Source organism: Aspergillus luchuensis, chromosome 8 (assembly GCF_016861625.1).
Source record: "Aspergillus luchuensis IFO 4308 DNA, chromosome 8, nearly complete sequence".
NCBI lineage: Eukaryota > Fungi > Ascomycota > Eurotiomycetes > Eurotiales > Aspergillaceae > Aspergillus > Aspergillus luchuensis.
The window spans coordinates 3,197,963-3,217,782 of record NC_054856.1 but is presented as its reverse complement, the minus strand read 5'-3'; the positions used below and the strand labels follow the sequence as shown (position 1 = coordinate 3,217,782).

General features: G+C 48.2%; 6 protein-coding genes and 1 non-coding gene across 7 annotated transcripts; 4 read left to right on the top strand and 3 right to left on the bottom strand.

Annotated features, from left to right (window-relative positions):
• Positions 1-984: 984 nt before the first annotated feature.
• Positions 985-3,667, bottom strand: AKAW2_81092S (HET domain-containing protein; the record flags this gene model as incomplete). The annotated part of the gene is made up of 3 exons (XM_041682185.1): positions 985-3,014; positions 3,070-3,324; positions 3,595-3,667. The coding sequence occupies 3 exons, from the start codon at positions 3,665-3,667 to the stop codon at positions 985-987; spliced, it is 2,358 nt and encodes a 785-aa protein (XP_041549053.1).
• Positions 3,668-4,481: 814 nt separating this feature from the next.
• AKAW2_81091S (uncharacterized protein) lies at positions 4,482-5,616 on the bottom strand (the record flags this gene model as incomplete). The annotated part of the gene is made up of 3 exons (XM_041682184.1): positions 4,482-5,189; positions 5,242-5,308; positions 5,363-5,616. 3 exons carry the CDS (start codon positions 5,614-5,616, stop codon positions 4,482-4,484), a joined length of 1,029 nt encoding a protein of 342 aa, XP_041549052.1.
• Positions 5,617-7,360: 1,744 nt separating this feature from the next.
• AKAW2_81090A (uncharacterized protein) lies at positions 7,361-8,605 on the top strand (the record flags this gene model as incomplete). The annotated part of the gene is made up of 1 exon (XM_041682183.1): positions 7,361-8,605. The coding sequence occupies one exon, from the start codon at positions 7,361-7,363 to the stop codon at positions 8,603-8,605; it is 1,245 nt and encodes a 414-aa protein (XP_041549051.1).
• A 500-nt stretch (positions 8,606-9,105) lies between these two features.
• On the top strand, positions 9,106-9,921 carry AKAW2_81089A (putative alanine--tRNA ligase; the record flags this gene model as incomplete). Its single annotated transcript, XM_041682182.1, has 1 exon — positions 9,106-9,921. The coding sequence occupies one exon, from the start codon at positions 9,106-9,108 to the stop codon at positions 9,919-9,921; it is 816 nt and encodes a 271-aa protein (XP_041549050.1).
• A 272-nt stretch (positions 9,922-10,193) lies between these two features.
• On the bottom strand, positions 10,194-11,389 carry AKAW2_81088S (carbon-nitrogen hydrolase family protein; the record flags this gene model as incomplete). The annotated part of the gene is made up of 4 exons (XM_041682181.1): positions 10,194-10,248; positions 10,302-10,777; positions 10,827-10,855; positions 10,921-11,389. The coding sequence occupies 4 exons, from the start codon at positions 11,387-11,389 to the stop codon at positions 10,194-10,196; spliced, it is 1,029 nt and encodes a 342-aa protein (XP_041549049.1).
• An 859-nt stretch (positions 11,390-12,248) lies between these two features.
• AKAW2_81087A (uncharacterized protein) lies at positions 12,249-13,862 on the top strand (the record flags this gene model as incomplete). The annotated part of the gene is made up of 4 exons (XM_041682180.1): positions 12,249-12,463; positions 12,577-12,743; positions 12,838-13,619; positions 13,683-13,862. The coding sequence occupies 4 exons, from the start codon at positions 12,249-12,251 to the stop codon at positions 13,860-13,862; spliced, it is 1,344 nt and encodes a 447-aa protein (XP_041549048.1).
• A 2,943-nt stretch (positions 13,863-16,805) lies between these two features.
• Positions 16,806-16,891, top strand: AKAW2_t80029A. The gene has a single exon. It is a non-coding gene; the product is annotated as a tRNA-Thr (tRNA).
• Positions 16,892-19,820: the final 2,929 nt, after the last annotated feature.

Here is a 19,820-nt window from a genome sequence, read left to right as displayed (position 1 = left end):
TAATTATTTGATGCCATGTGATGCTGCTGCTATAGACGAAGAGCAGTCAGTAACAGTCCTAGATGAATGGCAAGAAAGACCTTATTCATTGAAAGTGGCAGTCTTTATCTGGCCTGGGATAGAATGGTTGTTTCTCTAGTATCGATATCTCTTCTGCAGGATATCCTCCCTTGGATGGCGTGATGCGGTCAATGTAAAGGTCCGTTTCAGAGGTACCAAGTAAGTAACCAGTGTATGAAATTTACCAAAACGCAACCACATAAGCGCGAACTATCATTGCACCCGTTGCCACATTTAGCGACGACGTTGTACTTCCTTTGTTGGAAGGGCATCAAACTCAGAGTTTGAATTGAAATAGTCATTCAGTAACCAACCAACTGAAGCGGGAGTGGAATGGCTCGGCCCGTCGGAAGGTCACCATGGAGCCTTGAACCGGCCAATCACACACTAAGAATACACGGTTAATTGGTATTTTTCGTTCTGTGCTCTGCAAAGTTGGGGTGCGGCAGCTTACCTATGAGGCTACGTCCAATGAGCAAGTAAGTTTAGTTGAGTTGATTGAGTAGTGGAGAAGAGAAGGAGGGTTGGAAATTAGTGATACTGCTAATGAGCCCCAAGCCCCCAAATGGACTGATTGCCAATTTTTGCAACTCGTTCAAGATGTAATTCATGCGAAAGGTGTAAGCAAAGGTAGGTTTTGTTAATGTAGAGAGTCATGATTATGATGTTGGTAATGGTATGCTTGTATACTTTCGTCATCGTTTTTCTTTTTTTTTTCTTCTTTCCTTTTTCTACCTCTTCTCTTTTACTTTCCAAGGAGTTCCCCGGTATAACGAACCCTTCCCAAGGAGACAGTCAGGCATACATCACACAGAATTGCATTGTCACTTGTGTGGCTCTGTTCATCCCGACCGGAGATTAATGGCAGCAAATCTTTCAAACTTCGAAGACTCTAAAATAGGGAAGGTATTGATTCATCTCATCTTATACAAGGTGGAATGTTCGGAACTGAGGGTTTTGATTGACCCAATGCTTTAGATAGGCCCATGCTAGCCCAACGCGCCGACTAATGCCATTTTCCGTCTCAACTAGCATAAGTTCAATCTGGAGAGGATAGGGCATAATATCTCTCAATGAATTTCCTGCAGAATCATTCCAGAAGGCTTCGTCCTGTGGTCTCAAATTGACACTATTCCGGTTCTTATGAGGCGTGACAGAGAGTGCGAGCAAACCAAATAGAGCATCAGGGTTCTGTTGGCGAGCATGGTTGAAACGCTCCATTTTGATGGATTTAGGGACGATTTGAGCCACAAAATCGCCAACTTCAATAAAAAATGCGTCTTTTTTGCGAGGACCCCCATAAATATGATGCTTCAGGTTCAGCTTGAGTGGGTGGAAGTAGAGCGATTGAGTATAGACAAAGATCGACCCTGGAGGACAAGTTTGACGCATGTTTGAAGGAAATCGAGCCTCCATATCCTGTTCGGTCATGTTACCCCAGGGCATCCCATGAGCTTCATCACAGAGCTGCGCAAGGGATCTCCAGTTGCTAACAACACGTCCGTATCCCTTCCATGTGGCGCTAGTGTTGAATGTATTCGGCAGAGATCCCGAAAAACATCCGCACTTCCAAGCCACCAGAAAGGCAAGTCGTGCCCGCAAAAAGTCTATTGAACGCCGTACACAGCGCAACTCTTCACCTGTGGATATATCCTCCAGGCGCTTCTGTTTCTCCCATTCAATCTCATCTGCTATGTCTTCAAGACGTGCAGTATCCTCCCCGTGGATTCTGTTGAGTGACTCTAGCTCATCTCTTTCGTCAAACCCCCTTGTTTCCCCCATAGTATTGGCGACGACCTGCAAGGCTAATCGTTGGCCGGAATTAGAGGGGATTGCCCATATTGCTAGGGATGCTCGCGCTTTGTACCATGCCATATAGTAATTGAATGCCGATTGCATGCTTATAGGGCTCTTAACAGAAGTCCACGACCAAGTGGGAAATGCATCATCAGGACATGAACACCTCATGGGATACAAGTTATCCCGGGCTATCCAGAGAATTGCGTCTTTGAAGATATTCAAGGGTAAACCATAATAAGTCTCTGGTCCCCATCCCATGTATAGGACCCCTGCAAATGCTCGAAGTATATCAGACTCCCAAGTTAAATGCCTCTGAGTGAAATCTTTCACCATCTCACTATAAGACACTAATACATTCTTTGAATATATATAGGGCTTTCCAATGGCACCATAGATCTCATCCTGCATAGCTCTGGGGTAGGAACAATCATACATAACCTTTGTGTCAGAGAAGAAGAGCCGTCGTATGGCAAGTGTTGCCTCTTGGAATGTCCAGCCCCTGGTGACCCATTTTGAATTCACTATACATTCATTATAGTCGGGCGAGGAGCCAATTAGGTTTATTCCCTGTGTTGTTCCTACCCAGGTTGCCAGTCGCTTGATCTTGCTGACTCCAGGGAGGCCGTTCTCAGCATTGTCTCCAGCTAGAGCGATAATTGTTACATATGAATGTGCGTAGATTTCTCCCATAGAATTCAGCCAGTAGGCTTTCTTGTCAGGATCGTCATCCTGTAATATGCAAAGACGATCAACCCAAAGATAATCTATGCCCATGCTTATACAAGCAAGAATGGCATCATCAATGGTTTTCGGTAGGACATCGCTATTCAAAGAGCCTTCCTTGGCCAGGCGTTCTATATTCTTCGTCGTTGCCTGCAAGGGAGTGCTCGTGGCCCCCCACACATAGCTCAGAGCCGCATATTGACATGTCGTAGGAGCATTCGTAATGCATCGTTTTCTGGTGTCGATAACGAGAAGCCCGTTTATTTGCGAGGTATTAGGTTTTGTCTGGCAAGAATCCTTGTGCTCGGCAGAGCAGTGGCAATCTCTCACCCACTCGGAAACCTTCTGCCAGTCAACCGTCTGCTGGGGGATACGTGTAGAAGTGAGGCAATGGCCATCGTTGGGTTCGATTGTCCCGAAAAATCTTGATTCTTTTGCAATTTGCGAGTCATTACTTAGTCACTTCCTAGTTGAGAAAATACGCACCCATACACAGACTCTTTTGGGAGCTCTCCAGAGACAAACTAAACATAAACCTGCATTCGATGCCTCCCAATGTCTCTCCAGGTATACATCGCAACAATTCCAGGATACAATGTGTACCAGGTGACGATTCTGTTTGTTTCATTACCTCTCTAGCTCGCCCTGAGAACAAGCGGCAGGTGTCGCAATAATGGGAACGCTCTTCCAAGTCTTGGACAGATCCTAAACTCAAAGAGATCCCATCCAGTATAGTTGAACCTACTCCAGAGTCATCCATTAGCACCTTTTCCTCGGCATGAGGCTCGGCTAAGAGTAGGCACTGTGTCAGATGCCTGAGTCGCATATGTTTGCATCTCGCGCAGAGTAGATCATCAGCTGTATCGGAGCACTGATGGCAAGCTCTGTGGAAACAAACCCGCTGGATCCTAGGTCTATTGGGGCCGCTCCCGCCAAGGTAGTCATAGCCTTCTGGCGTTGTCGTGCGTCTAATTCTCGCTCTTCTCAGGCAATCACAAAGTGGACATGTACCTTCATCGCCATCAGAAGCCTCTTTTTCACTTCCAAAGTCATTATAAAGCATATCAGCGAGCGACCACGACATGGCGAGTAATCCTTCGGATATCTGTGGAGATTAGAGGAAGAAAGGAAATGTTCAATGGAGAGGTTCCAACTATAGTTCAAGCATACAATTGCCTTTGTTCTGAATTCAATAATGGTGGTTGGGAGAGGCGGGATAACATGAGTGAATCTTACGCGTCATGTGTTAACCAGGTGGCGAACTCATAGCAGATGCACAAATGCCCAATCAAGCCCGAATGACAGGGTTAGGAAGGAGCATAACCGCCATGTCTTGTCTTGCGTACTCAAGTCAGAAAAAGTCTACACAAGATCTCAAACGCCAAATTCCATGGTAAGCTTTTCCTCGGAACATGCTAGGTTTCCATAGCACAATGTTGTGCACTAGAACGAGACGTTGACGCTGGACCGCAGTGCGTGGCTGGAGCCTTGCAGCTCAGACGCCTTACATCTGCGGGTATTCCCTTTTTATACTTAGTGCCCGACATCTACAATGTAGAGTATGGCGGTTTTTTATTATCCTGCCAAATTGTGTACTCCCAGACAGGAGATTAATTACCAAACGCCACTTGCGGCGAATATTTCAGGCCAACCTTTTTCTTATTCTGAACTAATTCTATTTCTCATTTTAATCGATTATTTCGAGGCCTCAGATATATCATGCTTCTCATATCTTGGAATTCAGTGCGAATTATACAATTTTCTGCGTTTAACTTAGGACTCAGTACTAATATCGCATTCCTTTGTGAAAACAGCCTCCCAACATACATCCTAGCATACCCATCCACCATTTTGTATAAATCAAAGAACTAATCTCAAAATCAAAGAATGAACTCCGATCAAACAGCAACCGCCACACCTCCCTCCCCAGCAACACCCACCCACCTCCCCCTCTCCTCCTCGAGCATCATTCCCGTCAAAAACTGCCCCTTAGCATCCAAGGTACTCGGACTCTTAAACACATCAAACTTAAAATCATGCCACTCCTTCGCCGACCACATCTTGCCCGTCGCATCCCTAAACGTAACATCATCATTCGGCCTCAAAAAGTACGCAATACTGTAACGGTCCTCCTCCTGCGTCTCCTTCAACGGCACAACGCGATGGACCACACTCGCCAGCTCCCCACCAGACGGGAACCGCAAGCTATCACCCACATTGATGATAGCGTGGCCGGCACGAGGCTCGATAAATTCCCAGCGCTTCGTTTGGGGAGAACAGTACTGCAGACCCCATTGCGCCGCGAGCAGGAAGGTCAGCGTGCCGACGTCTGTGTGCTGGTTGTGGCCGACGCTGGTGGGTTCGCTGATTCCGGACTCATGCTTGGGGTAACGTAGGATACCGAGGGTTGAAGTGGACGGGCCGGGGTCGGCGTGGTAGGTTTCGAAGCGGGAGGAGCCGGTGAGACCTAGTTGGGTGGAGAGGCGGGAGAGGATGAGGAGGGTGATGGTGTGGGCTTGGTTGATGAAGTTGAAGAAGGGGGTGGATTTGGTGCGGATGCTGGTTGTGAGGTCGGTTGAGTTCTTGAGGTATTCGCGGCGGGAGAACTGGATATTGTTAGTTTCATGGGGATAGGTGTAGCAATGGGGGGTATCGGACCTTGAGGGATTCGTAGCCGTCTCGGGTCTTGGGCTTGGGGCCTTCTTCGGTGCCCATGGGCTCGTAGCTGGGATGGTCAGTGGTCGTGATAATGCAGGATGGGTTGGGTGATGTGACTTACCCGAAGTTGTCGTCGTTGCGGGCATCCTGCATCTTGATATCAAGGGGCTGCTCGAAGTACTCCTTCATGATGGACAGCATGTCTTCCCAGAGCTGGCAGAGCTCGGGATCGCTGGTCATGTTGAGGTAGAAGAAGCCATAGTTTTGGCAGACGCTGAGGAGTCTCTTGTTCTCCGTTTCATTGTCTGCTCGGAGAAGGTCGAGCTCGATTGTTGGGAGAGACTCCGCAACGAGGATGGGTTCGGTGATGGCCATGTTGAACTTTTGAGGGGGAAAGAACGCTTGAAGAAAGTGTCTCCGGTTAGAGAAAGATGAGTTGATTTGTTACTTTATTGCCAGAGAACTTGCAGCTTTCGAGCTTCTTATATGCGCCTGGGGTTGGCCCTCTCGTGACGGCCACGGCAAGTATACAGCATCATTGTCCGATGTATACAGACTCTCAAGTCTCTTTCCTACTTCCAACATGGCTAAGGGGCCAGAATCTCAGAGACGGCTCTGCAATGGCGTGATTCATCCCGATGTAACCCGTAGAAGGATAGACGATCCCATCCTCGTGTTCGCTAAATTGTTGATACTACCTTGCTAGCTGTTCTAGATCGCGAAAACATCTTCAGGATCTGGTCCACGGCTGGGCGATGGCAACTATGAGACGACGACTTGCTCGGGATGTTTGCTCGAACAGGAAGTTGTCTTCTCGAGCGAGAGAAGGTATGAAACGCATATTAGTTAGCTATACAAAGGATTGATCGAACAATTGACTGATTGGTTACTTGCCTGTATTACACGGATACAGCCACTACTATGCGTAAGCACTACTAAACAGCTAAGCATAACTACTGTACAGTACTTTTGTCGAGTATGAAGGATTGTTAGCGGGATCTGTTGATCTGCTAATGGCAAATCTGTAACGCCTTCCTTTTCAGGCAATGATCTGAGCTTGTTCGGTAGATATCAGGAGGCAAATGAGATTACCTTTTGATATTACAAAGGGGGAGGCTTAAAGGATTCGGAGATCCGTGGTCAAAGCGCTGAGGATTCTACTTAGTAGTCACTAGAAGGGCCATGTAGTTGGTGCTTTTGCCCGGAATGCCTCTAGCTTAGAAATTCAAGACAATGATAGGCGGATAGAGCCGACGTCTCTAAAGGCATGCATAATTAGTTGACAATAAGTGTATCAACGAGGAAAGCAGGTAATAGTATTATGATTCTTCAGACTCAATCTAGATACCTCTCGGCAATAGTAGTCCGCGCTTGTAGCCGTCCTACCCCACAACTATCGCCACAACTAACATCACCCAAAGCAGTTTAGGGCTTACTCTTCATAAAAGACATAACATATTAACCCCATTGATGAGGCTATGTATAAGCTATTCACCCCCTGCATTTCTTTCCCCACATCACATGCATCACCTGATAATCCCTATCGGGGCTTTTTAGCAGCTAAAAAGCCGAACACGTAAATCGATCCTGTAAGTGCCGAGATGAACCCGATGTCGGTGCACTGTATATACCTCATATTAATATGACTGGAGATCAGCTAGTAACGGGCTAGATTTCCTGCTCCACTTCTCTGCAGTGAAACGGCCCCCAGATTTAGCACGGTTGTATAGCACGAAACGGTATTCACCTGGAGACGGCAATGTCCGTATTATGGGTTACATCTGCTAGTGAGAGGCTACAGCGCCTGCAGATGAAGATGAAGCCTAGATGCTTGCTGCAGATTGCCATCGCCGAAGATCTGGGCTTGCTGAGATGAGGGGACTCGTATTCTGATGCAGCTAATAGAGAAAAGGGAATTGGCTAGAGTGACTAAATGTGAGGTGTAAGAGTGATGGCTGTATGAGAAAAGTACGTCCCGCGATAGTATAATTACCCATCATGGTAATGATTTAAACCTCCAGTCATTGTTAGACATTGCAACCTCAGTAACAAACGTTCAAGTCATTCTTCATTCTTTTTTCCATTCACCTTTTGGTTTTTCATCACATACCTCAACACAATGACTGTACAATCCAACGGTCACGGAGGTGCCATTGATGCCGTCGCAGCCCAGGCCGCGCTGGTCCGTTCCCAACAAGAACGGCGGCCCATTGAAAGCTTTGGTCACCTTGCAGACTTCGACAAGAAGGATGCTCCCGTCGTCACCATGTTCAGCGGTGGCCTGGACAGCACCTACCTGCTCCTCAAGCTCCAGCAGCTCGGCTACACCAACATCCACGCTGTTGCGGTAGATGTTGGAGCTCCTGTGGATGAGGCAGGACTTACCAAGCACGCTGCTCACTTCGGAGCATCGTTCAAGTGTCTCGATGGTCGTGAGCTGTTCGTCAAAGATGGAGTCATGCCAGCCATTCGCGCTCACGCATCATACATGCGCATGTTTCCCATCAGTAGCTCCATCACCCGTCCGGTCATCGCTCGTCTGATCACAGACTACGCCAATTCCGTGAATGCAGGCTTGCTTCTCCACACTGCAAACCTCTCGCAGAACAGTCTTCCCCGACTGAACAACTGCATTCGTCTCTATGGCTTCTCTGGCAAATTCGGAAGCCCTTACGTCCACTCCGTGACCTCGCGCGAGAAGAAAGCCTCAGAGTTATCCGCAGCCGGCCTGTCCATCATGGCTGAGCGCAAGCTAAGCGGAGACGAGAACCTATGGTGTCGAGAATTCGAAGACGGTCCGCTAGGCGACCCAGAGGGTTTCAACATCCCCGAAGAAGCCTACGAATGGACGCGGCGCAGCGGTGACTACGCCCCCGAGAAGCTCACCCTGAGCTTCGAGAACGGCAACCTCTCCTCCATCAACGGCGATGAGCTCCCACTTATCGACGCCATTGCACTCCTGAACAAGGAGGTAGGCAAGTTCGGTCATGGCCGATTCGTCGGGCTCGAGTTTCTCTCGACCGACGACAAGGCATTGGAGATCCGCGAGGCACCGGCCGCTGCGATCATTATGGATGCGCTTCGGCACCTCGAGCTTGCTACGCTGGAGACTGATACCCTGGAGTTGAAGCAGCAGCTGGAGCAGAAATGGATCCGGGAAGCGATTGCCGGTCGCTGGGGTCATCGGTGTCATACCATGTGCGAGGCCGCTATTGTTGCCGCTTTGGATGGTGTCAGTGGGAGCATAACTTACGACATTGACCATTCGCGTTTCTTGCCTTGCTCCATTGTGGCGAAAAATCCGCGGTATATCAGGGATCGGGACCAATGGGAACAGGGGCAGGAATTGCTATCGCGAATTTAGTATCATTAGAGTATGACCAGTATGAAAAAGGGTTGTTGTTTAGTTTAGGAATTTTTTTAAAGTAATGAAACTTTTCGCTATAGCTTTCAGAAAAGAAATGTATTTCGCTATTTGCCTCTTTATGGTTACAATGAAAGTGTGACCAAACCGATAATGATCTGTTACAAATCTTACATACATTAGCGCGGACACGCCCTGACAGTGACAAGGACTGGTTGTTACATTAGCCAGAAGCTCGGACCACCCCCGTCTATCAGGTACATATACCCTGCTCACCACCCACTACTCCACCACCTATGTCCTAAATCTGCCATAAGTTTTTGGTTATTATTTATACACAAATGCACCGTCAGCTACGTTTCTGACTATCTTTATCCCAGCGTGTGCCCTCCCAAAGACTCTACTGCACCCAACATCGCATCGGCAGATCCAGCCCAATCACAGTACGTCTAAACCTCCTAGTCAGCATAATCCGGGGCCCCAACCTAACAAACTAATAGATGTCCGAATCCACAAAACTTATCTACCAGCAAGACGGACAGCTGCTCCTGCACGGGGCCAAGATCCTGTCCATCATCCCAGTCTCCAATCTCCCAGAGGCCGACCAAGGCCTAGTCAAAGACTCCCCAGAAATCGAGCATGCCGTGGTCACCGACTCCACGATCTTTCACGTCCAAGGAGGCGGCCAGCCCTCAGACACCGGAACCATGACCACGGAGGTAGCGCCCAAAGCAGCCTCCATCTTCGAAGTAAAATCCGTCCGCCAACCAGCCCAGGGCAATCAGATCCTGCACTTGGGCCGCTTCGTCCCGGTCGGGACTACGCAGTTCGATTCCGGAGAGGAAGTCCAGCAGCACGTGGACGCTGAGAAGCGGAACCTGCACTCTCGTCTTCATACTGCTGGACATGTCATGAGTTTAGCGATCCATGCGCTGTGTCGTGAGGGCGTGCTTCCCCCGGTGAAGGAGTCAAAGGCGTCGCATTATCCGGGGTCGGCGTCGGTTTCGTTTGAGGGCACGTTGGAGGGGAAGCATAAGGAGCTTATTCAGGCGAAGACGGATGAGTTTGTGAAGTCGGCGAGTCCGGTTAGGATTCATTGGTGGTCGATGGAGGAGTTGATGGAGAAGTGCTTTGTTGCGGAGGGGTTTGCGTTGCCCGAAGGGGAGACGTTGGGGAGGGTTGTGGAGATGGAGGGGTTGGGAAGTTATCCTTGTGGAGGGACGCATGTTACGGATTGTAGCTTGGTTGGGAGGATTGAGGTGAAGAAGATTTCGAGGTCGAAGGGGGTTAGTCGGGTTTCGTATACTGTTGTATAGTTTTGAGTGGGTTGGGTATATAGACTTGGGAGGTGTGAATTGATGGTGCAGGGGATAGAAGGGTAATCGGTATTATGCAGTGTGAGGTTGAGACTAATTTTGGATGTTTGTTACGAGGAACACGGATATAGAACAGCCACCAGGACTAGATAGAAGCTGTGCTTTGTGGAATGTAGAGTCTGGATCTTCTACATTAGATTTGTCTTTTGGGTGCAAATACAGAGTATCACAAACGTGTATTGTGCAGGTAAGCTAAGTATCATACTTACCCTCTAAAGAGGAGGACTGATATCAAGTCCATTCACAATCAACTTGAAAGAGTCGTTTCTGTTCAACCAAATTAGCATAAAACCACGAAGTACTAGTAGGATACTCCATACCTCGAATAACTTCCAGCAGCATCCGAGTCCAATCTGTATCTCAGACAATCATCGAAATCCACCCCCACCATCATCATGCCATCTACTTCCTCCCAGAGCGGTCCTTTCAACATATCACCACTCGGAGCTACAATGCAGGAACCCCCTCTGGTGGCAAACTCCTCACTCTCGGACTTTTCCCCATAAACCCAAGCAGGTTGGTCCTTCTTCCTGTGGCATTGGTTGGCACTCAGGACGAAACATCTACCCTCGCAGGCAATGGTTCTCATGAGAGGGGCCCAAGCGTCGCGCTGATCGGCTGTGGGTGCTAGGTAGAGGTTGACGTTCTGGCTGTAGAGGGAATGTCTCAACAGCGGCATGTAGTTTTCCCAGCAGATAGCAGCTGCTAGGGTGAGTTTCACGCCTTTGATGGTGGTGGTCACCGCACGGAGCGAAGAGGGCTGTCCCTGGCCCCAAACCAGACGCTCACTTCCTGTCTAGTTCTGGTCAGCCTAATACCATATCAATACAAAGAGGTATACTTACCGGCATGACCTTTCTCCGCTTGCCAATCACTGTGTAGACAATAGCATCATGTCAGCTTCCACACTCCGCATCAAAAGTACATGCGGATACTCACCTCCCAACTTGGGACAGACATAAACTACTGCGCAATAAAGAGTCCCTCCAGCCCTCTCAACCAATCCAGTAACGATGAAGATACCCGTCTCGCGAGCCACTAGTTCCAGCTCCTCGCGGACTCCATCGCCCCTTCGGACTCCACTTCCACTCCCGTCCTGCCCCTCCAATTCCCTTCTCACCCACTTCTCCCCCGCTCCTTCAGGCGTATCGCCCAGATCCACCGCATCCTTGAAGTAGTTCAGGTATTGTTCTCTGCCTTCATCGTCTCGAGATCCCACCTTGGCTCCAAAGGTCGCCCCACGAGGATAGCCCCCAATGTAAGCTTCCGGAAAGAGAATCAGATCGGGTGATGGGTTCTGCTTGGCTGCTTGCCGACATTGCTGTGACAAGGCCTGGACAGTCTCCGGGGTGCTGGCGAGGGTGTGTGCCTGACTGACGGCGAGGTAGATGGTTTGTGGCGAAGCCATTGCTAGCAGTCAAAGAATCAAAGAGTATGGATGTGCTATGTTCACAAGAGACAAGAAGAGGTGTCCTTTTTACGGAGGTATACCAGGGCATTTGCCCATTTTATTAGAGCACAATACCCTTATCAGTTGAGCTTGGACCTGGTACCTGATCCCTGTTCACATTACCCCTCAATTAAGCCCTTTTCTGTACCTTTTGATTCCCTGTTACTGTCGATCGACAGGTTAGTGCTTATCGTGGCAAGATGCTATCTGAAGTACTTTGTCCGCAGTCTTAGTGTATGGAGTGGGATGGCAGAGTAACATCGGGGAAGGGCAAATACATGCCCCACCCCGATTACGGTGACGTGTCTAGACTTATCTTAGTGTCTGGAGACTATATCTTAGTCGATCTTAGGGAATTTAGGGTAGCCAAGTCTAGGCACTTCACCGTCAATTTGCTTCGGATCCAAGCGTCTCTGCTGACTTGCTTCTTCAGGAAATTCTTTCATCTCCGCGCCCTGTAACATGGACTAGTCCGAAACCGGACTACGAGGAAATATTCCTCGCCACGCCGCATTAAGACCACTATTATTGAGTCATTTTGTTTTTTTCTATCTTTTATGACTGGAAATCACTCTCTTGTCTGCATGTCTTTGTTCTTTTATAACTATGCAATTGTGACGGCCAATTCTTTTCAGAAATGCAATATATGCAGATAATAGGTATGTTGGTTTGCGTTCTTAAACCATTCGTGCTAATCAATTACTTTGTAGATTTGTCTAATTACCTTTCTACCAAATAATCAATCAATTTGCGATTCAATTGCGACTATCATACCCATACTACTCTAATAATCAACCCACCGGTACCACCCACCAACATGACCGACAATAGCAGTGTCGAAGCATACCCAGAAGCTATAACCGAGTTCGACGAAAAGACAATCAATAATGAAACCATCAAAGAGAAGAAATGGGGAATACTCTCAAAATCACAAAGCGTCGCAAGCTGGAAAGATCCCGGTCCTCCCCCAGATGGCGGAGCTCTCGCATGGACACAAGTCTTAGTGGGACACTTGATTATTATGAATACCTGGTAGGTTCCAATGCGTTGCTTTCGCACGTGTGAAAGCTCAATTGGTTCCTCCGGGAGCATGGTTACACTTTGTGCTGGCTGTATCGTGAAAAAGTATGCTGAAATAGGGGCAGGGGCTATATGAATTCGTTTGGTATCTTTCAGACGTATTACGTCGACTTTCTTAATCGCTCGGATTCGGATGTTTCGTGGATTGGAAGCGTTCAGGTCTTTATTGTCTTCTTTATTGGTACTTTTACGGGGAGGTTCACTGATGCGGGTTACTTTCGGCCGGTTTTTGGTGAGTATTCCTTCTTCTCCGCAGATGCGTCTCAGGCTTATAACTTCCAAACTATGACATCCCCGCTATTGAAGATTTATGCTAATTACTACAGTGGTCGGAACCATCCTCAGCGTCCTCGGCATGTTCATGGCCTCCATCTCAACCCAATACTACCAAATATTTCTCGCGCAAGGAATCTGCTGCGGCATCGGCAACGGATGTCTATTCTGTCCAGCCCTCTCAGTAACATCCACCTACTTCGCAAAGCGCAAAATGCTCGCCGTCGGCATCTGCGCCTGCGGCAGCGCCACAGGAGGTCTAATCTTCACCGTCATGTTCCAGCACCTGCTCCCACAGATCGGCTACGGGTGGACGATGCGAGTCTTCGGCTTCTTCACTCTAGCTTGTCTAATCATCTGCAACATCCTAGCAAGACCGAGAGTGCCCCCTCGGAAGACAGGGCCTCTCATTGAGCTCGCTGCTTTCAAGGAACCATCATACACCTTGTTTGCGGTCGGCATCTTCTTGACCTTCTGGGGTGTTTATTTCGCCTTTTATTACCTGAGCTCGTTTGGCGTTGCGATTATCAACATCTCTCAGGAGGAGTCGCTCACCTTTACTCTTATCCTGAATGGTCTGGGTATTATAGGTCGTCCGCTCCCTGCGTACCTGGCTGATCGGTATACCGGGCCGATGAATATTCTTCTTGTGGTTACCCTGTTCTCGATTATTTGCGCTTTTGCCATGATTGGCGTTACGTCTATCTCGGGGCTTTATGCATGGACGGTTGTTTATGGTATTGTGGGAAATGGTTTGCAGGGAATGTTTCCGGCTACGTTAAGTAGCTTGACGACTGATTTGCAGAAGGCGGGTGTCAGGATGGGGATGATTTTCGTGAGTTTCCCTCCCTTTGACCAATTGTATTAATGGGTGAATCTGGTGACTAACTGGATGTAGACTATTGTCAGTTTCGCCGTATTGACAGGTCCTCCTATCGCTGGTGTTCTGATCACGAGGGACAATGGCCGCTATGTGTATGCGCAGCTCTTCGCGGCGTGCTCGATGCTCGTCGGATTCTGTCTCCTTTGTGCGGCTAGATTAGCGAAGACAGGCAAGGTCTTGAAGTATAAGATCTAGTGCGTTAAGAGTGGAACTGGACGGGTGGTAATCTTAAAAGACTCTTCAGGGGGAAAAAATGTGCAATTTGTTGGGGCTTTTGTATATGAAGCATACGCAAGACATGAGATGTGACGTATCATATATGTGGTGCACTTACTGGAGTTTTAAAATGCATCTGTTATGGGAAGTTGTTGCCAGAGCGGAAAATCAAGCGATGATTAATGGCTTCTTACGCAACCCCTTGACCCTGGAGTCGAGTACAACAGTCTATAGTGATAAATGTTATTCAATTACACATCTATGGGGCGAATCTAGAGGTAGAAGGGGTAGTAGAGGGCAATAGAGTGATGAGACATGAAACTACAAGACGCCGGATGTACTTAGTAACGAACCCATTGCCCAACTAGGTTAGAGACCGGCCCGCAATTGCTATGTTTACTCCATCCCTTCGAAAGGCCGGCCGTTTCTCCTACCAGCTTATCGTACACTTCTCCACTTTCCTTCTCCATGTTCGCTTTCCGCACTTTCCAGTAATACTCATGATACTTTCAGTAATCCGTACGTGGCTCTATGATGTTATTTGACATCCTGCAGCTACGGAGTCAGACGAGTCAAAGGTAAGTTCGGCTGCATTCTCTTTGTACTCCCCTGCTAAGTTATTCTTCCAGAATATTGCACCGTTACAGATTAATACCCCCAACCACTGCCAAATAGACGAAATGGAAGCTGGGCCGTCTCCCCATGTGCAAAGTCTTCGAGCAGAGGGTCAGGATCACAATTCCCAAACTCCAAATGGGCAAAATAGAATGCACGCATAATCCTGGACGATCTAGCAATACTTTACCTTCTCCAATTCCCCATGACCCTTATCTCGGTCTCCCAGTAATTGGTAATGGCATGACTGGGATCATTCTTAAGCTTGGGGAAGACCGTGCTGTGAAGAAAGCAAAGTGATATCAACCTGGGTACCTCCAAAACCGCGAGGATGTGGAATACATGAACCAAATAAACCAGCAAACTCTGGATAACGAGATCCAAGTCTTCCAGCGCCTGGGCAGTCACAAAGGGATTATTTCTTGCTTCCAGATATCTCAATGTGGGATTGAACTAGCCCTTGCACAAGACAATCTTGAATCTTATCTAGAGACCTATCCAGAACACGATAACTCCCTGAAAACGAACTGGATCTGGAGTATTATCAACACCTTCGCACATGTCCACTCTTGCAAGGTATTTGTGGATGATATCGCTCTTCGCAATATCTTAGTGCTGGATGGACAGCTTAAGCTTTCTGACTTTGGACAATCTATCTTATTACCACTTGATATTGATATGACTTCGGCAAATGAAAACGACTTAAATGTCCAGATTGAGATACTTCACCTTGGCTGGGTTCTCTACTCTGTTGCATCCTGGCGCGTCCATAAATTCTATTTCTTCAGCCCCGAAAACCCTGACTTGTGTTGGCCCGAGCCAGACTCATTCCCAAATGTTGATCATGTTCTCTTTGGGGAAATAATCCATAAGTGCTGGCGGGGCGAATATACGAGTATGAATGATGTGAAAGATGAGGCTCACCAATTGCTCACTGCCGACAAAGATCACCCGGTGCGCTATCTTGATAACGAATCTTGACTGGCCTGAATACATCTCCTGAAGGGATATGTCAGTCTTCTGGGGATCTTTTACCAATCTCGCTTTGGTTTGCGCCTCTCTGTGCCGGTAGACTTGTGAAATGCCAGTCGTCCTCGGAGGGCCTTGGGCTAGATTGGTCTGCGCGGACTCTGTGAAATATTCCAATAAGCAAAACAACGAGTTGAAAGCAATCGCCGAATTCCTCACTGCCCGCTTGCTCACGTCTTCGGGAAGATGGCAAGATATAGCAGCTTGCGTGGGAAAAGCAGAGAACTGGTATCAACGATAGTTGTGTTTTGGCGCATCAGAGAAAAACCTGCCTACACAGCAAAGGCCGTTCGTTTGCCAATTACATATCAGGATAGTCTATCTAGAATCAGAGCAGGATGGTACGGCTTAGAACTATCGTGCTAGCAAATTCATGCAGAGCAAGACAACCTCGAAAGAACAGTGATACATTGCCTACGCTAACAACGAAGAAGAAAAAGTTGCACGGCGAGGTGTCCTTTTTTTCCCCCCAGATTACCCGGGACGCATTTAGGCAGGAACGGAAAAGAACGGTCGGGTCCATGCACTGTGAGGTTTTCTTGCTTGTTGGCTCGAAGGGCTATTGGCCAATGCATACATAATTGCTGTCGGTCTTGTTCCATAATTACATGGCAAGGCACAATATTGTAGTCAGGAACTTCATCCCGACATTGACTTCATGGGCAGTCTGAGTGAAGTTGAATATCCCGGACGCAAATAAAGTTGAACTTCCTCAATCCGCATACTCTGCATCGGGGTAACTCCAAGCCAGATGCTGCAAGGTCTTGCTGGTGAATATTAAACAGTCAGCGGGGGAGTCATCGCAATGGTGTCCAATCATGTCTTTCGCAAATAAAGACAGTGAATAGAAGCTTACTTGGCTTGCATTTATTTATTTCCTTATTTTTTCTTTTTTTATTTTTTTTTGGTCTGGTTGGGGACGAGCGTGTGGCGGATGAAAGATGTAGTAAGTAACTGCCCCGTTTATTTGGAGATAGCATCCTTCACACTATCATCTAGTTATGATGTTAAGATTACAGGAAGCCCTGTTACACTCCTCCTTAATTCTTGTAAAGATGAATTGTTGTAGCTGATACTGCTAGTTGCGGAGGATATTTTCCCGATAATCGCGTGACGTTGCGTTGAGTATTAAATTCTTTCTCCTACTCCTAGCAAGGCTATATATATATATCTGGGGTATACTACCACCTACCAGCGTCAAACTTTGTTAGTAGTACGTACTATAACTAAGCTATGCAGGTTATATATTAATATTGAAATGCGTTTTCCAACAAGTCAGCCCTTGTAGCTCAGTGGTAGAGCGCTTCACTCGTATTCCAAATACTGCCATGAAGAGGTCCGCGGTTCAATCCCGCGTGGGGGCACTTGTTTTTTCGTTTTTCTTTTTTTTCCCCTTGTTGTCGGAGGCGGAACACAAACCATACTAGTAGACAAGACAGCCAGCCAATCAAGAAACAGTCAAAATCTTTTCCTAAAACCATGGATGGTTTTCTTGAGTCATTTGTAGGAGTTTGTCCGAAGCTTCCCGCCGCTCCCGGTGCCAGAGGCACATTTTTATTCCTACGCCAATCCGTAACCAGGTAGTGCCGTGGTTCCGACTCCCCCTCTCTTTCCTACCCAGGGTCATCATGCTTTTATCCATTCATTTATCTATGGACGATGTTCATGACGGTTGAGGCCATTTCTGAGTACGCGTCTCAAGTTGAGACTCAGCTGCTCGGTGACCGGCCTCAATAAGGTAGCTTCTGTCCGTAGCGCACTAGCCAATATGGGTGGAAAGTGGAGTCAAACTCTGCAGCTCACTGGTCAGAGCTTCAGTTATACCCATTTTCTCGTCCCATTCATTATACCTGGGATATGGCTTCGGTTCGAGTCCGAGCCGGGGTCATCCTGCTTCTCCCCGGCTAATAAGCCATGCTAATAAGCCATGTGGCCTTTATTTGCTACTAGGATACTCCTTCCCTTTTATCATATGCCTTCTGTTCTGCCTCTCTCTATTCTAAATAGATAGATGTACGGAGTGTATAGCTGAATGCGCTGTGGTGCCCTGCTCAACCGTTGCAGCCTCAAGGTACTCTCCACCGACGGAATAACACCGAGATATCCCCGCTATATTTAGCGTTTGGACGCTATTCCCTTCAGTGAGATGCTTCCAAGTATGCATGACTCTGTATTATAGTTCCTTAGTAAACGAAAAGACGGTGTTGAGTCACAGTCTCGTGTTTCGCACCGATGTGTGGAGTTGTGGAGCAGGACAAGAATGATCGCCTACTTTAAGAGCAATAAAGCGTTGTTTGATGCCCAATAGGCTGCCGTAGACAGCATCTCAAACACTCTGATTGAAGAGCCTCGAATCCAGATGGCTTGGCTCCCGGCTGAGGTGTTGCGGCATCGGGGGTTGCTAGACTGTAAATTGGAATGACTCCCAAGGTCTGTCAAATAAGATCCGAAGGACCTCTTGGACAGAAGATCCCCTCATACTTTACTATGAGTCAAAGGCATATTGAAGATCGCTATGGTCGCGTATTCCTCCTGCCATTTCTTCTCAAGCCAAGCCCGTGTAGGCGACCAGCCGCGTGCGGAGAATGATTGTCTTGGAGCCGAACTGCACTGCTGCAGGTGCTCTTAGTGTCGAGTCATTAGACCCAAGTCGGTGACAGGTCTTGACATATATTAAGATCGCCTTTCGCTTCGCCAGCCTGAATGCAATGCATCCAATTGCCGGCTTCAACTTGGAGATTGATAAGCACGTCATCCAGACTAAGCTTAATTGTGACAACGGGTCGGACGGAGATCGGAGTCATTGGAGTCTAGTGCGTGGTATTGGCCAGATAAGAAGATGCTGCAAGGGCAATCACAGCAGGTTCGGAGATATTGTTGGCTGTCCATCGGTCAATATAGGCGGAAAAGGTCAAAGCCAGCGGATGACGAATCAGTGGTTGTTGGGAGGGCGAAGTCGGACTTCGGAGGGGTTTAAGATACTTAACCTGAACGGGTCGCGCTCCTTCCGCGCTCTGCTGCCTGCTGCCTGCTTTTTTCTCCTCCCCTTTCACCAGACACAAGTGATGTTGTTGTTCACTTACTCTTAACAGCAGAGAGTTGAAGTACTCTGGGAAGTGCATTAGAAATCCAACCCCAGAGATTGCCTGATGGCCACTACTCCATACGATAGCTCGGATGATCAGTCCAGGCAACTCCGCCTCTGAACTATTCTGGGCGGCTTGAGCCGGTCGGCTATGAACTCCACCCCCAATTAGGAATGTCTCGAGAGTCTGTCTCTACAGCAGTCGCATCAGAGGCCATTGCGACCATGATCATAGCTACATCCTGGACTGCACGTCTCAATGGGTGTCTAATGAACTAACCCCCCCCAGGTTACAGTCATGATTCCATCCTTTCCACCCGTCATGATCGAATAGCACAATTGCCTCAATTGCCTCACTTGCCACGTTCTTCCACCGGACATCCGACAGGAATCGAGGGAGATAAGCACAGCTGTGGCCAAGACACGCTACATCCTACGGTTATCAGGGAAGGACAATGGACTGATGGGTCCCAATCTACATGCGCTCCATACAGAATCATGCATCGAGTCAACCACGGCGCGGGGAAGCCCGACGTTGCAACCATCTGCTGCTGATCGTCTGTCGCATGAGCGGGGGAAATTGCACACAATGAGCCGACCATGCGCGCCCCCTTTGCGCCCTGCGAGAACATCGACGGAGGAAGAGTCGTACTCCGCCGGACTACGAATGAGACACGCCAGACTTATCTGCATGTTAGCAGCTTAATGATTTATGTTACCTAACATGTTCCGCATCTGGTGGTCCTACCGACGGCACGAACGATTTAGTCCTGGTCCTGCTTGGCGTCAGACAAGACGGTGGAAATTTTGCTGCGGCGGCCATTCCGCATGCCAATTGATTTGGGAAGGCTTGCATACAAGGCAAGGGATTTCGCTTATTGACGGATCTTTGAGGATTGAAGCATTCTGTCGATCACCACGATTAAACACGAACCGGGACGAGGAGACGCAGAAAATTGGGAAAAATATGGTGAGGGGAAGCCACGAGGGAGTGGAAACTCTGGAAGGAATTCGGCCTCTCACCGGCAAACTCCGACTTCTTGGCGTCCCAAGATGTCGCCGGGCTCTGCGGGCGATGGGCCAATCACCGCCATCCTTCGCCATCTCGGCTGATGCTTAACGCTGCTTGTCAATTATTGTCATATCGATTGTTGCCTCCGGGCTCTGGGTTGCGCCCGGACTCTTTCCTCGGTTATAATGATTCAGAT